The sequence below is a fragment of the Octodon degus genome, unplaced genomic scaffold (assembly GCF_000260255.1).
Source record: "Octodon degus isolate 3935 unplaced genomic scaffold, OctDeg1.0 scaffold00005, whole genome shotgun sequence".
Taxonomy (NCBI): Eukaryota; Metazoa; Chordata; class Mammalia; order Rodentia; family Octodontidae; genus Octodon; species Octodon degus.
In genome coordinates this window covers 8,522,247-8,531,571 of record NW_004524581.1, presented here as the reverse complement: position 1 = coordinate 8,531,571, position 9,325 = coordinate 8,522,247, and the positions used below count along the sequence as shown (strand labels likewise).

Sequence of the window (9,325 nt, the reverse complement as noted above, 5' to 3'; positions counted from 1 at the left end):
ATCTCTAGTAATCTTTCTAAAACACAAATCAATCAATTACTCCTTACTGTAAGCCCTTTTATATTTCCCCACTGTATAACAATGCAGATATGACCTTTAAAATCTCACTCTTGTTAAATACTAAATCCTTATTCCTGTCCTCTGCCTAATACAAGGAAAACCACACTGAATGAACTCCATTCTCAGACTTAAACTCTGGCTTCCTATCTACATGGTTCCTTTGCCTACAAGTCCTCCCCTAAGCTCCCCTTCCCACCACACCCACAAATATGGTGGGACAGTAGATCAAATGATAGCTTTGCTTTTCTTTTTTTGTGATACCAGGGATTGAACTTAGGACCCTGTGCTTGCCAGGCAAGTGCTTACTCTACTGAGCTATCTCCCCAGCCCTTGCTTTTCTTCTCTATTGGGTATCACTTTTTATTTATTTATTTATTTATTTGAGAGAGAGAGAGAGAGAGAGAGAGAGAGAGAGAGAGTGTGTGTGTGTGGCCAGCTCAGCCCACCAGGGAGCAGGGCTGGCTGGCATGTGGTGCTGGGGGATTGAACCGCGGTCCCTGATGCTTTTGCTAAGCTTGTTCCAAGTAGGTGCTTTTAGACCACTGAGCCATCTCTCCAGCCCCTGGGTATCACTTTTTTGAAAGTCTTCTGGATTTTAACAAGGTCCTTAATGTTCCATACCTCTCTGTACATATCTGTTAGTCTCTATCATAGTTGCCTGACTATCAGTAATTTTCATGAGGATAGTCACCATGCCTGTTCACAATTATATTCCCCAGTGTTTAGCTTAGCTATGGATATAGAAGACATTCAATAAATTACCTGTTGAAGAAATTAGTGAGTATGCACTACTTGCGTACCTCTTTAAAATTATCCAGAAACTTAAACTGCTACAACAACCTCACCAGTTTATACAACCCTTAATATAGAATGGATTTATTTCTCTATTACATAACCTTATGGAAGTAATGATCTAATACAAATACGCTATATTTTGGAAAATGTAAACCTTAAGGAAGGTTAACTGTCAAGTCAAAGAAGAAATTAAAAAAAAAAAATTATTTGGTACAGGGTCTCACTAGGCAGCTTAGATTTGTAGTGATCCTCCTGTCTTCAGCCTCCCCAACATTGGAATTACAGGTGTGCACCACCACGGTTTCCAAGGCCGGCTCAGCACACCCAAGAGTAGGGCCAGCACAGCTTGTGGTGCTGGGGATCGAACCCTGGTCCCTGTACTTGCCTAAGCAGGTTTTTAGTCTGCTGAGCTATCTTGCTGGTCCAAAAGAAGAAATTTTAAAGGATTATATTCAGAAAATTCATTACACATAGTGAAAAGAGACAATAAAAGGAGGCTTTTTTTATTCAAAGGTATAACTGGATAAGTAATTTGTTTACAGCCATTCTTGTGAAATACTTTTTTAAAAAAATACGACCAACTTCTTCGCAAACAGTAGACACATACCTCAACTATGATGACTCTAATTTTTGGTGGATAATGTACACATGATTAGGCAGAAATAGGCAAGCTCACACTGGTAGATTAACTATCAGATGCTCAGTCAAAATTCCGTTTGTGGCCTCCGTTTCTTGATCGATTTCTGTTCCCACTTCGTCTTCTACCATCTTGTCGACTTCCTGAGCGACTCCCCTGTCGACTCTGTCTACCTGACCGGCCACCAGATCGGCCACCTGAGCGGCCTGACCGGCCAGACCTGCCACTTGACCAGCCACTCCTCTGTCTGGAATTAGAAGATGTGTTTCCATCATAATATTCTTCAATTTCAGGTAATTTGGCTGGCACTGAGAGTATCCAGTCTGAATCATGCCACTCTGCCTGTCAGGGGAATTTACAAAATTAATATAAATGCAAAACAGAAGCCAGGAGCAAGAAAAGCCAATTTAAAAAAAAGCCCTTTTCATATTCTTTATCTATTAATTAAAGGTCATATTTGGTTTATATGTTCTAAAAGAAAGCATCACCTGCTTTGTCAGCACAAACAAAAAGGCCATTAACAAGCAGTGTATCAACACATAGCATCAAATAGTGCAAATAACATCAACAGGATCAAGAAGTAAACAGCTGATGATGGACGGACTGAAAAATGTAGCCAGTGAAAACAATCTGGTATTACAGTAAACAACTCAAATCATATAAATCAGGGAGCTGGTATCACTATGTGATAGCTACATTAACTGTGCATAATAGCTGTTACGGTTGATACACTGTGTCAACTTCATAACAATAATCATGAGTTGACAACAGGGTGGAAAGAGATGAACTTTCTCACACACTACTGATGGGTCTGGGGATCTGTGACTGAAGTCTTAAAAATGCACAAACTTGTTGGACAATAGTCAAAGAGTGATTGGGGAGATAGCTTGGTGGCAAGGACATAGGTTTGATCCCTGGTACCACATGCTGTGTGCTGCCACTAGGTGTGGTGGCACATTGAGTCTGAGCTGCATAGCAAAACCCTGTACCAAATACATTAATAAAAGATTAAAAAAAAAAAAAAAAGTAAAAAAGATTAGTGTGGCCATGCATGAAGAATTAGCTATACCAATGTTCAGAGCTATCCTGCTTGTATTACTGGAAATAATCTAACCTGAAGAACAGGACACTGGTGGTCAAACTTGGGTCACATGACTACATGCACGTGTGAGGCTCTGAGTTTGAACCTCATCACTATGAAAACCAAAACCAAGGGGCTGGGGAGATGGCTCAGTAGGATAAGCGCTTGACTGGCAAACGCAAGGATCTGAGTTCAATCCCTGGTTCCACCAAAAAAAAAAAAAAGAAAGAAAACCAAAACCAAACCAAACAAAAAACCCAATAGGATAAATATGGCAATATATGTTTACAATTATAGAATGTTTAGAAATTATCTCAAAAGAATGGGACAATAGATGGAAATAGAGGAAACAAACTCAACATGAGTTAATTGCTGGAGCTGGTATGTACATGGGGGTTCATTACATAATTCTATCTTTATGTTTGAAATTCATAACATTTTAAGTAATGAGACAAGCTGCACATTTTATATTCAGGAATTCTTTTTTTAAATGGAGACAGGGTCACACTGTGCAGTTCAGGATGGCCTTGAACTCACTTTGTAGCCCAGGCTGGCCTGCCATGCAGTGATTCTCCTGCCTCATGTTCCCGACAGCTGGAATAATAGGAGTGTGCCATAACTCTTGGGTATATGCAAGGATTCTTAATTGGTTTAGGCACAATAATCACATAATAACTATGTTTCCCAAAGCTATCTTTTAGAGAAACACATTCAACTATTTAACAGATAAAAATTTTAAAATACCTGTAACCTTTCTGACTCAGTTGTGGGAACATCAAAGCAAACACCCTAAAGGTAACAAAAAAATAAAAAGAAAATATTATTTAGACGCATAGGAGTTAAATTTTACTAATAAACTAGTACTTGTGGATAATCTGATATTTGCTAAGAAAGAAGGTATTAAATGTGTTACATAATTGCTTGCAAGTTCAAAATAGCTAATACATGACGACACAGGAAATTATTTGCAATTCAAAATCTGAAAAAACTAAATACAGCATCTAATAAAGTCAATCTATATAGAGTATTCTCTAGAAGAACTTTTTAGTTTTGTTTTGTGAGACAGGGTTCAGGCTGGCCTTGAGCTCACACTGTAGCCCAGGCTGGTCTCCAGCTTGTGAGGATCCTCCTGTTTCAGCCTCCTGAATGCTGGGATTATAAGCATGTGCCACCATGTCCAGCTAGAACTTTTAAGACACTATAATTAGCTTTATATCCATTGTAAAATAATCCCTCCAATAAATTCCTTTAAAAATTTAGTGAGGGCCTACGGGTATATAGCTCAGTGGTACAACGCTTGCCTAGCATGTAAATACCCTAGTTTTGATCCCCAGCACTACAAAAATAATTAGTTACAGTTTTAAAATTTAGTGTCAGAAAAATTCTCTCTTGAAGACCTGTAGTGTTAATAAAGACTGATATGACCTAAAATGTTTCTTCTTTAATCTTGGTTGCTGTAAGTAGAAAGCTAACTTAATACTCAATGCAGTTGGCCTACAGATCTTTCTGCATTTCCTCTCTCTGCCTTTTTTTGTTAATGTGCATTAATTGTCTCCTACTTGCCTCAAATTGTTGTGGAAGATAAGTGACATTCAAACTTGAGAGATGATTATTTCCAATAAATAATTTAGTTAGTAAAATTCAGAATAAATCTATGTAATAAAGTTAGAGGAAGAGGTGGCCAGATAGCTCAGCAGACTAACTAAAGTGCCTGCTTAGGGAGAGTGCAGACACCGGGGACCCTGGCACTACAAGCTGTGCCAACCCCACCACTGAGATGCACTGAGAGGGGGACTGAGAATGGGTGTGGTGACACACACCTGTAATCCCAGCATTTGGGAGGCTGAAAACAGGAGGATCACTATGAGTCTAATCTGTGTAGTGAGACCCTATACTAAAAACATTAAAAAAAAAAAGTTAAAAGAGGAAATAAATATAACATTTTCTCAAAACTATTAGAAGAAATCAGTCACTAAGATTACCGCTTGAACTATTCTATGTAAATATATCAAAATACTCTGTATCATTATCCTTGTTAATCAATAGCAGACTAATTAAAAGAAAATTTTGTGTTCTCTAAATTATTGTTTAATCTTTGCAATCATAAATCATTAAGTCTTAGGGAAAAAAAAAAAACCACATACGAACACCCATGCTATGTATCCCGTGGCAGGGGGCGCTGGGGAGATGGCTCAGTGGAATAAGTGCTTCCCTGGCAAGCGCAAGGGCCTGAGTTCAATCCCCAGTTCTACCAAAAACAAACAAACAAAACAACAGCAACAATAACAACAACAAAACAACCTGAGATGCAACATTTTGGGGGCTAGGGAGATGGCTCAGTGGAATAAGTGCTTCCCTGGCAAGCGCAAGGGCCTGAGTTCAATCCCCAGTTCCACCAAAAAAACCCTGAGATGTATCTCATGGCAAAAGCTCAGGTAAGCTGAGTATTACTCAAAAAAACAAATGACTTGTAGCTCTGCAAATATAACTCTCCAAATTTATAACTGAAAACAAACCACACTAAAAAAACAAAACAAAACCAAACCTATTATTCAGCCTATTATGCTTGAACAAAAAAAGAAATAAGGAACACAGTTTTTGAATTCTTTTCTTTTTGTTTGTTTGTTTTTTTTTTGGCTGAACTGGCGATTGAACTCAGGCCCTTGCGCTTGCCAGGCAAGCACTTACTCTACTGAGCTATCTCCCTGGCCCCTTGGCCCCTTGAAACATAGTTTCTTACTCTTTATAAACATTCCTGATAGCTGATTAAAAAGTTCTTTTGTTATCTAAAAAAGCCTACCATGTTTCCTTTTAGGAGGCACATTCTGGTTATTTGGGATACCGCAGTACTACTCAGCTTTCTGTTAAGTTCTTTCCAAGCGCAGCTGACATCTTGTATTTCTTCCGGGCTCTCCAGGGTCATGGTCACAAACCCCTAAGGAATACAACTTACATTATGTTCTGAAAAACAACAGGAGCAGCAGTAGCAGAACAATGCAATTGCACCTCTACAGACTCTTAATAACATAACTGTATACCTTTTATGACTAACAACTGGAAACTAGAATAACTTTGAAACTATTGAGAAAACAAATGCTTACAGATCCCTGAAAGACGCATTTGTTCAGTCCACTGATATAAAGATATTTAATTTTAACTGGCATGCTCTAAAACACAAGGAAAAAAAAAAAGCAAGCACCAAAGAAGATAACAAAGTAGCAAAGAACTATGTTGAAGGAATCAGAGTTAGACTGGAGTGAAACAAACAAACAAACAAACAAACAAGAGGATGTAAAATTTCTTTAATTCTGAAAGACCAAAATTACTTGTTCGGTAATGCTTTACTAGACAAAAAGATCAACACAGAGATAAAGACAGGCATTTACCTATTTCTTAACTGCTTGTGATGTATCTGCCAGAGACTGTACTATAGGTGCTAGAGTGTCAGTTTTTCTTACAGAGATTATACTACTGATGGTGGTGTGTTGTGTATATGCCTGGGGGGGGGGGATTAGGCAGTAAACAATAATAAGCATGAAGGAAAATAAAGGGGCTGGGGAGTTAGCTCAGTAGAATAAGTGCTTGCCTGGCAAGCTCAAGGGCATGAGTTCAATCCCCAGTTCCACACAAAAATAAATAAATAAAAAATAAAGCAGGACTAGAGAATGATTTTTTTTTTTTAAATTTGGCGGAACTGGGGATTGAACTCAAGACCCTTGTGCTTGCCAGGGAAGCGCTTATTATAGTGAGCCATCTCCCCGGCCTAGGACTAGAGAATGAGTAAGAAAAGGAATAAGCTATTTCGGAGTAATTAGAAAAACTTCTGAAAAAAAAAAAAAAAGAAAGAAAAACTTCTGGTATGGTGCTGTTTGGACAGAAACCAGAATGAGGAGGAAGCACATGGTTATCAAAGAGGAAATAAGGAGGGGCCAAGGAGATGGCTCAGTGGAATAAGCGCTTCCCTGGCAAGCACAAGGGCCTGAGTTCAATCCCCAGTTCCGCCAAAAAAAAAAAGAGGAAATAATGAAACAAGTGCAAAAGCCATGTGTAGGGCTAGGCATGGTGGCATATGCCTGTAACCCCAGCACTTGGATCAATGCACGTTCAAGGCCAGCCTGGACTACATAGTAAGACTATCTGAAAAAAGAAAAAAAGTCTGTGTAGGAGTAGTTTAATGTTTAAGTAAAAGCAAGTATGAGAGTAGCTGAGACAAACAATAGGGAAATGGTAAAAGATGAAGTCACAGAAGAGTAGCCTCCAGCACGCTCACTGTGCCACACTGTAAGGCTCCAGTTTAACATGTTTGAGATGTGGCCATAATTTATATCTCGATGCCCAGTGGTTTGACTCACTGATAGTACATGTAATGACTGTCCCATGCATGACTGTACCACTTCTACCACAAGTGATACAAGCTGGCAGGAACATTTTAACCCATAAAAGAAATTTCACATTATTAACGCCTTGTTTCTAAGACTTACTCAAAGGTTTATCTGTCAAACGAGGGGTTCTTTTTTGTTCTTATTTTGTCTTGCAATACTTGTGATTAAACCTAGGCCTTCACACTAATCGATATCCCCAGTCTTTTTTTTTTTTTTTTAAACTCTTTAACTTTGATACAAGGTAAGTCACTGCATTGCCCAGGCAAGTTCAAATTGATGACCCTCCTGCCTCAGCATGCTGCAGTGCTAGGATTATAGGCATCTGTCACTATGCTTGGCTATATAAGCTACTTGTAGAATGAGAATACATAGCACATGGCGTATTTATTTTTATTTTTTGTATTTTAGGGAAGGGTCTACAGGGTGTTCAGGGTCTCACTAGTAGATCAGCCTTGTAGTGATCTGCCTATTTACAGGCTCCCAAGAGCTGGGATGATAGGTGTGCACTACCACGGCAGGCCCAGGAATCTAACTCCTCGCCCCCTTTAATATGCTGAGCTATTTGGCCCTTCAGATGGCATATTTAAAGTGATTAAATGTTAAGCACTGCTATGGCTGGGTGTGATTATATACACCTATAATACCAGCATTTGGGAGGTTGAGGCTGTGTCTGAAGCCAGCCTGAACTGTGTAGCAAGACCCTCTCTCTCAAAAAAAAAAAAAAAAAAAAAAGTTAAAGCATTAGCAGAAGTGGAACAATCTGACATCATAGCTTCCTGATATGATTCAATATGAAGTATATACTATTACCTATGTAGTACTCTTTTTAAAAAAAAATTATTTTTTTAAAAATTAATTTTATTGAGAAACAAATAGCAATGAGACAGTTTCAAAACAGGCCAGTAGGACAGTTACAATAATTAATACATTGCTTATTGTTGTCTTCACAGTGGTTACTCATAGTACAAGATGCAGACATGATATCCTGTCCAAACACTATTAGTACAAATCTTTATTCTCATTCAATTAAGAGAAAGTAGCTGTATATCTAGCCTATTTTGTATATACAGATACAAAATGGTTCTTCATTTGTATCCCCCTTTTTGGTTTAGTTTTGTCAGAGATGGGCATTCTAGTTCCATTTAAATATTGTAGGTGTGTGAATTCAGCAAAGTAATCCAATACAGTCCAGTAGACCATAATAGTGAGTTATCCGTAGGACTGGCAATGTCAGAAGTTGCTGACTTGAGCCTTTCACAGCTCAGCATATTAATATAATATGGCTTTACTTTTTATACTTCATTTTTGTACTTTTCTGCTGGATGGTTAAGACCAAGATAAAGCAAGACCCATATAACAAGAAATGTAACTTTTGTATCTGCCAAGGTCAGTCAAATCCCCTCAGGATTTACCCTGAAACTCTGTATCATAGTTTGTAGATCCTTTGTCAGTGTCAGTCATGGCTACTGCTTGACCAATCTGCTCTCTGTGAAAGCCTGAGAGAATGTTTTCTCTCCATGTGACTCTCCTTAGGCACACTCTGTGGATCACCTTCCTCTGTGGCCCCATAATCTCCTTGATCAGAAAATTTGGGACACCACTGAGTTACAGTACAGGTTCTCTTAATGTCCTGAGTCCTCACTGACCCTGAATGGCTAGGGCCAAAATGTTGGCTGTCCTTGTAGCCCTTCTTTTTCTCTAATTTTTGGTCTGCAAACTTAAGTTGTTAACCCTCCAGAAGAGAAGCTTAATGATATTATTACACTATAACATAGGCAGGTAGGCTTAACCTCACTCTCTGTCTGAATATCACCTATACAGTACTCTTGCCAAAAATATTCAGTTTGAATATTACAAAATCAAGCTTTCATATTACTTCTGTCTGATTCTGGATAAAGGCAAAAGTAAATTATGAATAAAAGAAATTCAGACAAATCTAGAAGGTAGAACTTATCAAACAATTGACCTGAACATTTAAAAAAAAAAAATCAATGTAAAAAATAAAAGATGGAGGGCCGGGGAGATGGCTCAGTAGAATAAGCGCTTGCCTGGCAAGCACAAGGGCCTGAGTTCAATCCCTGGTTCTGCCAAAATAAATAAATAAATAAATAAATGAATGATGGGTATAATCTGTTCCAAACTGAGAGACTACCCAGGCGTGATGGCACACACCTGTCATCCCAGTACTTGGGAGGCTGAGGCAGGAGGATCAATGCAAGTTTGTGTTTTTTTTTTTCCAATGCAAGTTTGAGACGAGCATAGGCTACAAAGTGAGCCCAAGGGCAGCATGAACTGCATAGTCAGACCTTGTGTCAAAAAGACTAGGGGGCCGGGGAGATAGCTTAGTGGCATAAGCGCTTCCCTGGCAAG

The 9,325-nt window shown here is 38.7% G+C and overlaps 1 protein-coding gene across 2 annotated transcripts in view; it reads right to left on the bottom strand.

Annotated features, from left to right (window-relative positions):
• Positions 1 to 1,329: 1,329 nt before the first annotated feature.
• Ddx50 (DExD-box helicase 50) overlaps positions 1,330 to 9,325 on the bottom strand; it is a 39,004-nt gene continuing 31,008 nt past the window's right edge. The window contains exons 13-15 of one of the 2 annotated variants that reach the window (XM_004623952.2): positions 5,374 to 5,508; positions 3,318 to 3,362; positions 1,330 to 1,834 (exon numbers count right to left, since the gene is read on the bottom strand). In XM_004623952.2, coding sequence (XP_004624009.1) covers positions 1,556 to 1,834; positions 3,318 to 3,362; positions 5,374 to 5,508 — 459 coding nt within the window. In that variant the 3' untranslated portion in view covers positions 1,330 to 1,555. The remainder of the gene's footprint in view (positions 1,835 to 3,317; positions 3,363 to 5,373; positions 5,509 to 9,325) is intronic. The other variant, XM_023723349.1, reaches the window with a different exon arrangement.